This window comes from Theropithecus gelada, chromosome 6 (genome assembly GCF_003255815.1).
Source record: "Theropithecus gelada isolate Dixy chromosome 6, Tgel_1.0, whole genome shotgun sequence".
NCBI lineage: Eukaryota > Metazoa > Chordata > Mammalia > Primates > Cercopithecidae > Theropithecus > Theropithecus gelada.
The window spans coordinates 174,362,190-174,378,131 of NC_037673.1; the positions used below are offsets into that span (position 1 = coordinate 174,362,190).

Below are 15,942 nucleotides of genomic sequence, written 5' to 3' on the forward strand. Positions count from 1 at the left end.
GGCTGATCCTGGGCCTGTCCTTCTTAGCATCCTGGCTTTGTAAAAGGTGACACCAATCCCAGAGACCAGGAGGCAGGGCTGCCGTCAGAAGCAGGCTGGAGCTGCCCACCCTAGGCCTGACTCCTCAACCCTGGGACAGCTTCTGCATTAGGGCTCAGGCGGTGGCAAGTGGACCACAGCCTCCACACAGGAATGTGGAGCTACTGGAATTCCCTCCGACTGGTGTCTCGCCTGGCCATGTCCCCGGGGGGGTGGAGGGGCAGGTGCACGGGGTGCACACACATGCAGACATGTACATGCAGAGGCGTGCACACACACACGGGCGCGTGGCCCTGCTGTCAGCGTGTGTGGGAAAAGGGCTTCCAGGTCTGGGAACCACAGTTCTGCCAGCCCAGGCCTCTGGAATGCCCTGGATACTGACCATCTCGCCGTCTTGTCCAGGCTCTCCTTTGGGGCCCTGCGGAAGTGTGAGGGGACAGCAGTGAGGGATGCAGGTCGTCACATTGAACTGAGCCCAAATCTCAGGCCAGACCCTGGGCTGGGGCTCTAAGTACATTGTCTCATTTCATCCTCGCCAAACCTGAAGAGCGAGTATCACTGTCCCCACTCCACAGAAGAGAGCGTAAGGCTGGGGAAGCCTCTGGCCTGGCGTGACAAGTAATGGATGAGCCAACTGAGCAGCTGTCCTGGGGGAAACTGGTGGCAGTTTGGTGGGGGATCCATCTGACTGGGGGGGGACCCTGGTGGCAGTCTGGTGGTGGTGTGGCCTCCACACTGGAGGGAAGGACAGGCTGGGGTTTCTGGGTTAGGGAAAGGGTAGTAGGATGGGGCCTGGCCTCCAGGCTTTGGAGACGCTTGGGAGGAAAGCTGAGGCTGAGATATTATATTGGGGAGCGCGAGGGGAGGGCTGATAAAGGTCTGCAGACACAGTGCCCCCAGAAGGGTCTCAGGCTCAGGGTTGAGTCAGGATTGGGACTGGGATTGCAACTAAGGTCAACTTAGGGTGTCTGGGTCTATCTGAGGTTAGAGTTGGTTTGGTCAGCGTCAGAGTCTGGAAGGGTCAGAGTTAGGGTCTGAATTGGGGGTGTAGACCGGGATTTGGGAATGAGTTTGAGGTCAAGGTCTTGATTGGGATCAGAGACCCAGTTAGTGTTAGATTTAAGGTTCGAATGGGATAAGGGTCTGGGTTGAGGTTAGGGTTGGGTTTGGGTCTGGGGTCAGGGTCAGGATCTGAATTGGGGTTGGATCTTGGTTGGAGTTAAGTTTGGGCCCAGGTTCAGTGTCTGGATTGGGGTTAAGGCTGGTGTGGGGTCTGCACTAGAGACGGGGATGGGGATGGGGCTGGCTCTGGAATCCGGATTTGGGGTTTTGGTCAAGTTCTGGGTGGCCAAACTCCAGGCCCTCTCTTACCATTGGGCCTTGTGCTCCCCTGGGGCCATCTTTCCCGGTGTCGCCAGGAGGGCCCCGGGCCCCAGGAGGTCCAGGGGGCCCCGGAGGCCCAGCAGCTCCATCTTGTCCTTGGTCTCCCTGAAAGAGATGGGGCTTGGCATGACTCTGAGCGGGAGGGGGTCCAGCCTCCAGAGAGAAACCCTCAGATGGGCAGCCCCACGCCATCCCCTTTCCCAGCCCTTGGGGCAGGCTCAAAGGGGAGGGCTTTGTGACTGGGCCTCTTGCCACTTACTGGGGACTGCACGACCGAACAGATCCCCATACTTTGGTGTCAGAGGCCCTACGGGACCTTTTACATGCCAAGGAATGTGCCAGCTCTTCAGCACCTGAAGCCCAGATCCAGTGTTTAGGAGAGAGATGGCATGTGCTGCATGTGGGGGGAAACACGCGTGTCCAGCTGCCCCCTCTTCTCTCTAGAGTGGGGCCTGAGTATCTCCTGAAGGACCTTCCTGGAGGACCTTGTTCACAGCTGCTTGGTTAGTAACAGCCCCAAACTGGAAACCAATCCAAAAGTCCTTCAGTAGGTGGAAGGTTAAGGAGCTGGGGTACGTCCACGTCATGGAACACAACTCAGCAATCAACCCAGAGGAACAGGCCACGACACATGCAACACCTCAGATGCATCTCAGGAGAATTACGCTGAGTGAAACAGTCCATCTCAAAAGCTTAATACGGTGTGGTTGTATCTACGTAACACTCTTGAAATGACAACGTTATAGAGATGGAGAACCCATACTGGTTGCCAGGCATTAGGGATGGGGGGATAAAGGTGATTGTAACTACAAAAGAACAGCATGAGGGACCTTTGTGTGCTTTACACAGATCTACAAGTGTGTTAAAATTGCACAGAACTAAACCCGCAAACGAGTGTGTGTACAGCTGGAGGCATCTGAATAAGGTTGGTGGATTGTATCAATGCCAATTTCCTGTTGTGAGATTGTACTCAGAGATGCAAGATGTCACCACTGGGGGAGACTGGATGAAGGGTACACAGATGTTATTTACTACAATTACATGTAAATCTACAATTGTCTCAAAATAAAACTTAAAAAAAAATGATGATGAAGGGCCACACAGTTTCTCTCATGCAGCACTAAATCCCCAACTTTAGAACTTGATGTTAGCACTGGGTCAGACCTCAGGCAGCCAGAGCCCCACCTCATAGCCCAACCCGAGAGGAAGGAAGACCACTGTGACTGGCACCTACCCACTGCCCCAGCAGGGCCCACCCTGCACTGGCACAGGGTGGAGCCACAGGAATGGAGTACACCCACGTCATGGTGTCAGTGGCCCTCAACCTTCTTGTAACAAAGAAAGGAAGACCTAGCACTGAGCTAGCAAGGATATCCTGAAGATGATTTTTTTTTTTTGAGACAGAGTCTCTAGCTCTGTTGCCCAGGCTGGAGTGCAGTGGCACAATCTTGGCTCACTGCAACCTCCACCTCCCAGGTTCAAGCGATTCTCCTGCCTCAGCTTCCCGAGTAGCTGGGATTACTATTATTATTATTATTTGTATTTTTAGTTCAGACGGAGTTTCACCATGTTGGCCAGGCTGGTTTCGAACTCCTGACCTGAAGTGATCTGCCCGCCTTGGCCTCCCAAAGTGCTGGGATTACAGGCATGATCCACCACACCTGGCCGAACATGATCTTATTCAACCTTTGCGATGAGTTGGCCAGGGCACTGTTATTGTCCCACTTTACAGATGGAATGGCTGGGGTTGGGGGTCAGAGGGTCAGTTGCCCAAGGTTACAGAGCTAGGGAAGGCGGAGCCTCCTCTCACTGCCAAGGCAAGAGGTCCCTTTGAGACACTTCTTTTCATCCACAGATGTTCCCTGATCTGAAATAGCTCACCTCTCTAGCAAACTGCACGTAACACAAATTCACTTGCTTTCCCAATTAAAAAATCAGCAGAAGTTCTCAACACCCGCCACTCAGGTCTTCCTCCTGGTCTGGCATGGCCAGGGTCCTGATCAAAATGTTACAGCTCCAGCCGAAAGGGAAGAAAACTGAAAGCTTGGTTAGGTCACCAGGCATGGGTGGTGATGGTGACAGGTAATTCCTGTTTTAATTTGCACTGAATCAGGAAGAATTTGAAGACACCCCCTTAGCTCCCTGCTGTTCCTTTTATAAAGGCCCTCAGGCTGGGAACTACTGGCCTGGACTCTACTTATTAAGACAGAAAATGGGCCTGACACTGGAGCCGGTCCTGGGAGAGGTTCTTAGGCTCTTTCCCGGCCAGCCCGCCTGCTCCTCCCTCAGGGATTGGATGGCTGAGGTCTAACCCTGCAAACGTGGGGTGAGTTGGGGGTAACACAGCAAGTCATCAGGCCCAGGACCCCACTCAGGAGTCTACCTTGAGGATCCGGCGATTGTACAGGTGATGGTCTCTACTCATAAAGCCCGGATTGAGCCGTGGGAAAACCATCTAGTCAGCAGACAGGTCGTGTGGTCAGAAAGGCAGGACGGTGATTTGAAAAACCACAAGGCTTTTTGAAACCTGGAGGCAAAGCCACTTAACCAAGCCCAGAGAAAGGCAAGTAGGTGATCAGTGTGCAGACTCCTTCTCCAGGGAGGGCCGCTCACCAGTGGAATGCCCACCAGCATCCACGTCACCCGCGGCCACGGGACGGGCTCCTGGCCTGGCTGCCGACAACCTCCCGAGACAGCCTAAGCCTAACCCAGGGGCCATGAGAGAGAATGGCAATTGGAGTCTTAAGCCACTATTTAAAATTTTTTTTTGGAGACAGTCTCGCTCTATCGCCCAGGCTGGAGTGCTGTGGTGCCACCTCGTCTCACTGCAACCTCTGCCTCCTGGGTTCAAACAATTCCCTTGCCTCAGCCTCCCGAGTAGCTGGGACCACAGGCGCCCACCTCCACACCCTGCTAATTTTTGTATTTTTACTAGAGACAGGGTTTCACCATGTTGGTTAGGCTGGTCTCGAACTCCTGACCTCAAGTGATCCACCTGCCTCGACCTCCCAAAGTGCTAGGATTACAGGCACGAGCCACTGTGCCCGGCCATTAAGCCACTAAACTTTGTGTGTGTGTGTTGGGGGGTGATGTTCCCGATGACTGGGACACTGGGAATATAGGGAAGGTATCCATGAAGAGGGTTGGGGGGCTTGGGAGGAGATCCCCTCTTCCATGACCTCTGGGCCTCAGGACTTCTAGTCTGTTGAGAAGAGGGCATCCGCTTTGGATTATCAGCTCCACACACCCACCAGGAAGCAAGCAGAAGGATTTTTCTCAGCAGCTAAAACTCAGCACGAGACCCTTTCTTTGACTGCAGAGCAATCTCACCAGCTTTATGTGGCTGGCACAGAGCAGCTGTGTCTGTGGGGCTTGGCCTGGCCAGCCCCCTTCCTTGCTCCTGCTCACAGCTCAGGGCCGCAGAGGTACGGCGCAGGCGCCCAGCCAGCCCTGACGACAAGCTGCAGCCCCGCTCTGCACTGCCGCTCCCACTACCTTTTCATTCCCACAACAACCTCTTGGGGTGGGGGCTGTCCTCCCGTTCACAGTTGAAGAAACTGAGTCTCCGGGAGCAAAGTGACTTGATCAGGGTCACTCAGCTGGCAGGTGGCAGAGCTGAGCTTTGAGCTCAGTTCTGCTGATCCCAGAGCCTTCCTTCTTTTTGGGGTGCCAGCTGTCCTCAGTCTCCAGTGTGGGTCACGTGCCAGCCCCACTGTCCAGCATCCACAGTGGTAAGCATGGAGACCTGGACATCTTCCAGAGACACCCACCTGCGCAAGAGGCGGCAGCCCCACGACCCAGGTCCCTGGGGGCTTCCACCGGTGCTATGGGTGGGGAAGGGGCCTCTTGGCCTTTCTGTGATGAGCTGCAGGGAGCCAGGACCCAGAAGCAGCGCCAGTTATGCCTAATTATTAAGTCAAACAAACCATATGGGCAGTGAGGGAGGTCATGCCTGGTTCTTACCCGGGGGCCAAAGTCTCCTGGTGCACCCTAGGAACAAAAGACATGGAAAGGTATCACCACTGCTTTCATCATTTCCTCCCATTTCCCGTCGAGCACCTGTGCCCAGTGCTTCATAGACATGGTATGACTTAATTCTAACAAAAATAGCAGGCAGGCTCTATTTTTATTTCCATTTCCAATGAGGAAGCAAACACAGTGAGGCCACTTAACCTGCTCAAGGTCACACAGCTAGCGGATCCGGGGCTTGTAGGCAGGTGTTCCCTTATCTCAGGGCAGTCCCAGCCATTCGAGGCCCCGGATATTGTGGAGCAGAGACAGCCCCTCCCACTGTGTCCTCTGGAAGGGATGCTAATGAGTAAATGCTGCTTTACACCACCAAGTTTTGGGGCAGTGCATTAAGCAGCAATAGACACCAAGACACCAGTTCTCTCTGGTTTCACAGCCCCTGATGGAATCACTTCTATGACGTGGTGGCATCAGCCAAGGCCAGCGGGAAGGTAATCAGGCCACCCACCAACTGCACTAGTCTCTCATCATTGGCAAGAACATTGAGACCATGACCTCATGCAATCCCTCCTGTGACTCGGTGAGATTGGTCTTCATTTACAGATGGGGAAACTGAGGCCCACAGAGCCCAGCAACTTGGCCAAAGCCACAAAGTTGGTGGTGGAGCTGGAATGCAAAGCCGAGGTTCTGAACACCAGCCCCCAGGCCTCCCCACGGCTCCCTCAGCCCTGGTGGTTGGGTGGGAACCCTGCCTGCCCTGGCCTGAGCTGCCGAATCACACACAGCAGGGCCCATCTGCAGCTCTCACCTCCCATTTCCAAATTCCGCGTCGGGGGTGGACGTGGTCCAGCTGTGGGAGCACCTAGCTGGCCCTGGCACATCTAGGCCTGCTCTGACCCCTCCCCTGATTTTACCGTGGGTAACACAGGTCTCTTCTGTCCCCTTCTGAAGCACTTGGTCCCTGGTTTCTAGGGGGCTTTAGTGCCTGATGCCAGGGAAGCCTTCCTCCCAAGGGGCCGCAGAGATAGCTCTCCGCCATGTCTTCCTGAGGGGTGCCCTCCCTACAGAGAATACCATTAACAGTCATGGTTCAATCCCCCAGCCCTCCTGGCACCTCCCCTTCACCATGAAGTCCTCTGGACATTCGTCATTCTGGGAACACTGGGCCTCCGAGTTTGGTTATGCTTTGGTCCCAGGAGAACTCAGACTCAACTCTCCGTATTGTCAAGTGTAAGCCTTGTAACCCTTTCAGAAGGTAGGCACGGTGATTCCCACTCTACAGATGGGGAAACTGAGGCTCTAGGAGGGGCTGCGAGGTGCTCGAGGGCACACTGGAACTGGGTTCGGAGGGGCTGCGAGGTGCTCGAGGGCACACTGGAACTGGGTTTGGAGGGAGGTTTCTGGGATCCTTTGCCTGCCTACCGCATCTGCACAGCCTCTGGTTTCACTTACCTTTTCCCCTTTCGGGCCTGGAAGTCCCTGGAGAAGGAAAGTGGAGAAAGAACAGGCCTGAGTGAGGGGCCTAGGCTGGCTCCCCTTCTGGCTTCCCTGTACCTCTGAGGGCAGAAGGGCCCGTGATGCTGAGCAGAACTTTGGGCGGCTGAGTGGAAAATTACACACAAGCTGTCAGCATCAGTGACAGCTGCCCTGGCTGGCCCAAGGAAGCTCCACACCTCGGTCCTCAGCATGAGGGATATGGGGGATTTGGGGGTGACCAGCAAGGGCCCACTGGCATCCTCATAGCAGAGAAAGGTGCGCATGCACTGGCCACTCCTCCCAGAGAGCGCACACGGTCCCCCACTGCTCAGCTCCCACCCTGTCGTTGTCAGTGGGAGGCCACTGCCCCCAAGCCATCTTTCTGGAATCTGAGAAGCAGGCAGTAGAGAGATTCTCTCTCCAGAGGCATTTTCTTCTTCTTTTTTTCTTTCTTATTTCTTCAAAAAAAAAAAAAAAAAGCATTCTCTTCTTTAATGGTAGCAGCTCCTTGGAGTATGGGCTCCATCTGTCCATCCCTGTATGAGTCATCCATCCATCCACCCACCCATCCATCCATCCATCCACCCACCCATCCATCCACCCATCCACCCATCCATCCATCCACCCATCCACTCACCAATCCATTCATCCATCCATCCACCCATTCCCCCACCAATCAATCCATCCACCCATCCATCCATCCATCCATCCACCCACCCATCCACCCATCCATCCATCCATCCATCCACCCATCCACTCACCAATCCATTCATCCATCCATCCACCCATTCCCCCACCAATCCATCCACCCATCCATCCATCCATCCACCCACCCACCCACCCACCTACCCATCCACCCATTCATCCACTATCCATCCAACCACCCACCAATCCATCCATCCATCCATCCATCCATCCATCCATCCATCCATCCACCCATCCACTCACCAATCCATTCATCCATCCATCCATCCATCCACCCACCCACCCACCTACCCATCCACCCATTCATCCACTATCCATCCAACCACCCACCAATCCATCCATCCATCCATCCACCCACCCATCCACCCATTCATTCACTATCCATCCAACCACCCACTAATCCATCCATCCATCTATCCAGTCATCATCCATCCATCCATGCATCTATCTATATATCTACCCACTTGCCCATCCATCCATCCACCTCAAATTACTTATTTAATTGTGCTCATGTCTCCCTGCATGTTTCTGCTGAGGACTGCCTGTGACCACAGGCTCCTGGCCCAGATGTTGAAAACTCAGCTTGATGCCCACCAGGGTAGTCTTGAGAATGTAGCGAGGACACTGTGCCTGTGTCGGCTGGGAGGGGCTCGCATGCTTTGAGGGCTGACTAGACCCCAGGGACTGTGCTGCTCACAGTTCTCCATAGGTCTGCAGCATCCCTAGAAGAGGGGGGTACGTGTGCCCCCTTGACAGACAAGAAGCCTCAGGCTTGGGAGGTGAGGAGGCCTCCCCTGGTCACCGTCAGCAGGTAGTGGAGCTAGATTTGAACTCAAGTCTGACACCCAAAGGCTTCTCTCTCTGCTGAACCAAGTTCCAGTGGCTGCTTCCCTCCAGTGCCTGGTGGTCACTCCCAGCCCCACAGTGGCAGCCCCAGCCCAGGACACCCTGGAATTGCCCTGTCATCACTTACGGGCTTGCCATCCAAACCCAGGGGTCCCTGGAAAACGAGAGAGAGAACACAGGTTACACATGGGGATGGCACTTCCTCCACGTCTTATGACCCAGGTGCATTATTCAGCGACAAGAAAACAAAGCCTATGGGAGCCCCAGGTCTGGGTTCAGTCCATGCGGCCTGGGGCTGAGGGAGGGGAAGGCATATGTATGTGGTCTGCTGCCCGGAATCCCTCCTCTGACAAGAGAGCCCAGTTCTTCTCTAAAGACCACCCCCCATCTCAACCCATGGGGTCTGGGTGGGCTGCTGGGGTGGGCACGTGACCACATTCCCTCCGCCAGGGTGACGGGGTCAGCGACGAGCCTGGGATCCAAGGCGAGCCATGAGCATCCTGCCTGGGACTTAATGGTGGGGCTTTAGGGGAAAAGGGCTCTTTTCTTCTGATGGGGCTAAGCCTGGAGCTCCCAGGGACCACCACACGGCTTGAGAATAAGCCAACAGGGAGGAAAGCAGAGCTGAGAGACAGACAGAAAGACAGGGTCGAGGGCCTGAAGCTGAAACTGCCCCTGTACACACCAGTTTGAGAGCTAATCAATACTTTTGTTTTGCCTTCATTAAGTCAGCTTGAATTGAGTTCCTGTCATTTGTGACTGGCAGTCTTGAAGGCTCTTTGAACTTCCCACATTGCTGCAGCCTTTGCAGACAAAATAAAGCCAGAGAAAAGCCAAATCACACCAGGGTGGGTCCAGACAGTGGGGGCACTCAGCGACCTCCAGGCCCCCTGCAGAGTCTGCAGAGGACCAGCTGCACAGCAGCCTGTGCCGGACACCCCTGCCCCTGTCCACCTACCACCCACTTAACAAAGCCTCGCCTAGCTCCCTTTTGTGTGGGAGTGGGGAGGAATCCAGCTGGCAGGACTCTGGGACCAGGGATGCCTGGTCTCTGTCAGCCCCCTCTTCCTCCTCACCACAGTCCCCTCACCCCCACATACACTTCACTGTTGGCTGCAGCAACGACGCACACAGCTCCACACTTCTGAACCTTTGCACACACTGCCATCCTTCCCTTCTTTGTCCATCTTCAGCTCAGTTACCTCCTCTTCCAGGAAGGCTTCTAGGGTTTTCTCCTTCCCAGAGTCAGGCCATCTGTCCCTGTTCCCACCACATATATTCTGTCACATGTGACATGACCTATTGTTAATGTGGGGTCTACACAATTCTTCCTCTGTACAGTCAGGAAAAGGGTCTAATCCCTGTGCCTCTGTTATTGGATGGGGCCTGGCAGGCAGCAGGTGCCCGGGAAAACGTGCAAAGTCAAACCAAGGAAGTACGGCAAGAATGATAATGCCGCAAATGCATGCACTGCGTAGTAGAAAGGGAAGGCGGAGAGGTGGAGGCTCTGCCAACCCCTAGCCGGGAAGACGCATTATGGGGACAGTAACGTTGGGGTATTTGGACCTAACAAGTGTGTGTGTGAGGGTGAGGGAGGGCACCGTAGGCAAAAGAGAGCAGCCTGGCCAAAGCGGGATGGGGGACCCTGTAGGCGGTGGAGGAGCAGAGGGGCTCTCGTCGGCCCCTGACCTGTGGCCCCTGCTCAGTTTGTCCCTGCCTCTCTGGACTTCCACTGCTGAGGACGGACTCCCGGGCCCAGCATCAGGGTCCTCTGTGGCTAAGGCCAGCTTCTTCAGCCATCTGGTCACTCTGTGCCCCTGTCCGTCCCCGAGCTCTCTGGCTTCCTTTCCGTCTTTATCCCTCGGCTCTCTGTTCCCTTTGCCTGGAGTGCCCTCCCCGCGTCTGCACCTGGCAGCAGGCAGCTCATCCCCCGGGACAGCCTCCTGCTCTGGGAAGACTTTCCTGGTCTCTGGTTCTGGACACAGCTGGGAGCTGGCCCCGTGCCTGCCAGGTAGGAGGTAAGCTGCTGGCTTCCCTGGCTCAACCTCCAGACAGCCTCGTGTGGAGATGGCCCATCTGCCCATTCCCAGATGGTGTGAGTGGCCACTCCATGTGGGGCTCGCGGCCAGGGCCTTGCTGGCAGTAGGAAACCAGGCAGTTCTTAAAAATTGGTGTCTAAGTGCTTGTGGCCACCAGTCTCATGGTCACCGAGGGTTTGGCCATCAGAGTGATGGCCTGGGGACAGCTGGAGTCCCAGGGGAGAGGGAGTAGGGGCATTCCAAAGTCTTGGGGGCTCAGGCCCTGGGGGCCCCAGGTCAGGGCCTCAGCCCCCATCACAGGCGTAGTTCTACTCCTTGCCATGAGCCTCCCAGGAGCTGCCCTAGCTGGACAGTGTCCTCTTGCCAGTTTCCAGCTGTCCTGATCCCGGGGTCCACACCCCCAGGCCTTCTGCCCTTGGTAGTACACTAAATTGGGCCCTGCCCCTTGTCCCCCTATCCCCTGACCCAGGCCCTGCCGGGTGTCCTCAGGGTCACGTCCCACTACGCATCCCCACCCTGGACTTTTCCCCTGGGCCCGACCCCACACGCGTGGGAGCCAGTCCTTCCTGGGTCTCTTCAAGGAGCTCTGCATGGCCCCCACTCAGTCTCAATCACACAGCAACCCGGTAAGGTAGGTGTCCTCATCCCCCTCTTACAGAGAAGGAAACTGAGGCCCAGTGAGGGGAAGACCTTGCCTAGGGCCATGCAGCTAGAAAGGGTCTGGGCCCTGGGTCTCCATCCTGTCTGCACTGCAGGCCCCTGCCGCAGTCCTGTCTGGCCTCCCAGCCACTCTCTCCTGCTCTAGGCCTTGCGTACCTCTGTGAAATCCTCCCTGCTCCCACGGTCCCCCGGATGTGAAGCATGCACAACCACAGAGCTCTGCCTTTCTAGAAGTGCCCATGGAAGGGAGCCCAGGCTGTCCCCTTGGCCTCAACCCCAGAGGGAGCATCTCAGTGCTGCCAGCTGTTTCTGGAAGTGTCCACCGACTGGACCTTATTATGGCTGCAGGCCTCCTGCCTCCTGAGCTGGACGCTGCCCTCTGCCAACCTAGGACTGTTCCTGGGGGTCACTGATGGTGCAGCCTTGGTCCCCAAGGCTTCTTTCTGATGTGTGAGAAGCCCCGTCTGTGACAGAAAACCAATTTTCACATCAAAGGCCCTGCCTGTATGTGTGATCAGAGCCCTGGGAGTTTTTATGGGTGAATTCAGTTTCTAGCTTCCCAATAGAGGCAGAGCGATGGGTGTTCGCAGTGCTCTTGGGAGCCCCCACCGCGGACTGAAGGGAAGCCAATTCCAATTCCCAGAAGCTGAGCCAGTGCCTGCAGCGGCACCAAAGCTCCCTGTGCGAGAACTGACAGAGCAGACCGGGCTGGGCCAGCCCCCGGGACAGAGCCGACCCACAGCCAGGATGACACCTGGGCAACAAAGCCACCCCCAGGCCCCCGAGCTCTCTGTGAGGGGCAGTGGCTGACCTCGGAGAAGCTGCTGGGTGGGTGCGGTCACTGAAGAAGGGACTCTGAGGTGGGCAGGGAGGGAGCAGCCTGGCTTTGGAGTCAGATGCACCTGCCTGGCTTGGGGATGTGATTCTCACCTCCCCTCCCGTCCTGGGGAAGTGGGGCCTGCCCTCTGGGCCAGGGGACCCTGGGCTGTGAACCTCCAGGGGATGGACCCTGTCCGCAGTTACCCTACAGAGTGCCTTTCCCAAACTGCTGCCCCACAGCACACTGCCCTGCAGGCTTGCCTGGAGACAGGGATTCCATGGCTGAGTAAGTTTGAGAAACACTGGGTTACACTCTGTGGAACAGGTTTCTTTCCCGAAGGGCTGTCGGAGCCGTCATTTTACTTTGCCGGTCTTTAAAAGGACAGTGCTCCTTCCACCCCCGAAATGGGCTCAGTGGACTCAGCCTTAATGGACTCAGTGCCTGGCTGAGCCACAGCAAAGCAACTGAGGCGTGAGGCTGTGCAGACCATCCACAAACCAGGTGTTTCTACTGGTGCAGCGGGGGCCGAGCCCAGCTCTGGGTGCTCTAGAGTGGAGGACAAGCGCCTCAGGGAAGGGCCTGGGCTGGTCTGAATGGAGCCACGGAACGCGTGGGGGTGGGGGGCGTGGTCAGGCTGGACAAAGGCATGGCAGGGCAAGTGTCCAAGTATCCAAGCCCAAGGCAAGTCCTTCTGAGCAGAATGAGGGCATTTCTGAGCAGCTGGGTAGTCTGGAAGGGCAGAGCCCCAGACTGGGCAGGGGCGTGCCTTGGGTGGTGGTGGTGGTGGGGGTCTCTCCTATCCAGGCAGCCCTCCCCTGCCCCAGACAATAGGGCACCAGTCATCAGCTGCCCTGTTCCTCTCCCAGCATCTCTTACAGAAGGCGTGGGAAAGAAAGTAGCTTGGGGAGGTTTGTTTACCAGCAGCTCACGGAGCAAAGGCCAGGGCTCAGCCTTGCAGGGCCCGGTTCAAATCCCTCTTCCGAGCCTCAGGTTCCTCATCTATGGATGTCACCACCCTGTGCCTGGAGATGCTCATGACCGTCCAGCTCGCTCCCCTGCCTGATCAAAGCCCTTGAATCCACCAGAGGTTTTCAATGCCTTCTGCCCTCCGAGAAACCCCACAGCTGTTCACAAGCCTTGGTTCTGCTTTAAATCACTCTTTCCCCGTGGAAATCAGCTGGGTTCCGGGATGTTTCCGGATGTGTGAGAAACAAACAAAGCTCTGGGCTGCACGTGAGCAGGAGGCCAGGCGGCCAGCTGGCCTGGGACCCTGGGTGGGCAGCCCTCCCCCGGCCCTGGTGCTGCCTCGGTCCCTTGCCTTGCTCAGGGACTGGAGTGAACCCGAGCCTCGGTTTCCTCATTTGTGAAATGCAGGTCATGCCATTCTCCTCTCAAACAACAAGTTCAAGTTGGGTCCCAGGTCAGTGGCCTCTGTTTCCCAGACCAATGCAAGACGCGAGGCCTCACAGGCAAGCAGACACTGGATTAGGGTTTGCCCTAGCCCTGGGGGGCAGTGCTGGGAGCGACACGTGTGTGGCTTTCCAAGAGGCCGGCAGCAGGACCCTGGACGGTGCCGCCGGCTCTGCCATCTGTGAATTTGAGGCTTTGCTCTCTCCCTCCCTCGGCCTGTTGAGTATTTCCTAAGCCGGGTTCACAGAGCCATCTTTTGAGGCATATTAACAAGTGTTGAAACCATCCCTATAAACTTTATACAATTAATTAGGGAAGAAGGGAGGGGGAGGAACAAAAATAAACCACGCTTGGCGGGCCACTCAGCATCATCATGAGATCAGCACGTCCCGACCCCTTCCTCGGAACTGGTTTCCGGCTGCCTCAGAATCGCAGGTTCTCTTACAGGGTCATGGTTCCCCTGAACCGCTCTGTAGATGGCAATTTGAATGTGAAAAACGACCCTTTCCCTTTGAGATATTCTTTCAGAGCCTGCACACCAGTGAAACTACAAAGTCAGCCAGTCTGAAGGATCCCACGGGAGCTGATTCACCGAGGAGTGCAGTCTCCACATCCTGCTGATTTCAGCCCCCTGCCCTGGGGTCTCCTCCATCTCCTTGCTGGGTGCCCTGCAACCATTAAACCCTGTCTCTGCAGCAAACCCTGCTGTCTCAGTATAATTGGCCTGGTACTAACGCAGCGGGCATTTGAACCTGGTGGTCCTACAACCGTGTGGCTGAAGAGGGGAGGTTTCCTGGTGAAGTACATTTGGGATGTGGGGATGGTGGCTCCATCCCTGGAGTGTCTTGGAAAAGCCTGCACTGACCCTCTTGCTCTATGTCAGGGAAAGGTCCAGGGCTGGCCCTGTCCTCCTGACTCCGGCCCAGCCCTCCCCAAGATCGGCTCCAGCATCTGCTGAACTGAACCAAATGAATAAACTGGCCGCGTTTAGATGCAGACAGGAGTAAACGATCAAATCGGCCAGAGCTGGGTGCCTGTCTTGCTTTCTGGCTGTAATTAATGCTGACGGCTCCTGTCAGGGAATGGAGCCCTCAAAATGCACCAGGACGAGGCCCCTGGAAGAAGGGCTTACCAGGATTATCAGGCCAGGGCCTAGTAATTATGCCTCAGATGTTGACAATTCATCAAATTACAAGGCTGGTGGGGCCTGAGGTCCCAGCTTGGGAAGTGCACATTCCTATGTGAAGGTTCCCTGAGCCTCCTCCCAGCTCTCATTAGAGCCGGCTGGTGGATGAGGGGTGGGTGGGCAGCCCCCCTCAGGGCGGGTCAGCACCATATGGTCCTGATTTCTCAGCCTAGGCTCTTTGTACACATATGAGCTGCAGCAAGACTGTCCGGGGCTTAGCAATTTCCCAAACTCAAATTCTTTGTGCTAGGGAAAGCAAGGCAAGACCCTCACAGTTAGGTTCAGCCGTTGCTGGTGCCCCGAGGGCGGCACAATGATCCTCCTGGAGCGCTTCTTCCTGGGACCTAGGGCATTTTGTAGAGTGGGCTCTGTAGTGACCTCTGCACCTCAAGTCAGCAAACTGTAGGAGCTTCAGCTGGGTGGGGTCCCAAGAGCTTGCACCAAGGTCAGAGACTTGCCCCTCATGTGCTCCTTGGCCCTGCTGGGGCTGCCTCCCTCTGTGCTGCTCATCTGTGACGTGAGGGGCTGGAACTGGGCAATGTCTTTGCTGGAACCAGGTTTTATTTGATCCGTGCAGTTAAAAGAACCCAGACTGGGCATAATGGCTCAGGCCTGTAATCCCCGCACTTTGGAAGGTCAAGGTAGGAGAATCACTTGGGTTCAGGAGTTTAAGACCAGCCTGGGCAACATAGTGAGACCCCATCTCTAAAAAACAAAAAAGAAAAGAAAAAAGAAAAAGAAGTTGGGTGTGGTGGCACATGCCTGTAGTTCCAGCTACTCAGGAGGCTGAGGCAGGAGGATTGCTTAAACCCTGGAGGTTGAGGCTGCAGTGAGCTATGATGGCACCACTACACTCCAGCCTGGGTGACAGAGCGAGACTTTGTTTCAAACAAAAAAACAAAGAACCCCAAACCAAATGAATTAGTCACAACATTTAAAACTTGCAACCTTTTACATAAACATCCAGAGTTTGGGCTTTTCTTGAAAAGCTGGGAGATCTCGTAGACCCTGGCCCACAGGCTCCACCCTTCCCTGTGGTCTCACACCTAACCGGCTGCCCATGGCGAGGTGACTCGCCAGCTCTGCAGGGCATCTGATCTGTAACCCTTGGCCTAGAAGGTCTCCCAGGGCCCTCTCACCTCTACGATGCTGAGACTGTGAAACCAGCTGGCTTCTATTTTGGGGAGAGGGCCTGCTCGGTGATGCCCGAGTGTGCTGGAAGTAATTACACGTATGTCCACGTCACACATCATGGCTAGCAGAGGCAGTGTTTACAGCACTGTGCCTTTGAACCGATCCCAAAATACCTGCTGAAATGACACATTTGCCCGCGACTGGTGGGGAGAGACATGATTACCCCGTCAGGTATCAGAAAATACTGTTCCTCATCAGGGTGGCAGCGAGGAAAA

At 55.7% G+C, this 15,942-nt stretch overlaps 1 protein-coding gene across 1 annotated transcript in view; it reads right to left on the reverse strand.

The window, feature by feature from the left end:
• Positions 1-15,942, reverse strand: part of COL23A1 (collagen type XXIII alpha 1 chain) — a 358,464-nt gene that overhangs the window by 24,260 nt on the left and 318,262 nt on the right. Inside the window, exons 6-10 of the mRNA XM_025388238.1 lie at positions 8,546-8,572; positions 6,844-6,870; positions 5,386-5,412; positions 1,411-1,527; positions 422-457 (exon numbers count right to left, since the gene is read on the reverse strand). Of these exons, the coding sequence (XP_025244023.1) occupies positions 422-457; positions 1,411-1,527; positions 5,386-5,412; positions 6,844-6,870; positions 8,546-8,572 (234 nt within the window). The remainder of the gene's footprint in view (positions 1-421; positions 458-1,410; positions 1,528-5,385; positions 5,413-6,843; positions 6,871-8,545; positions 8,573-15,942) is intronic.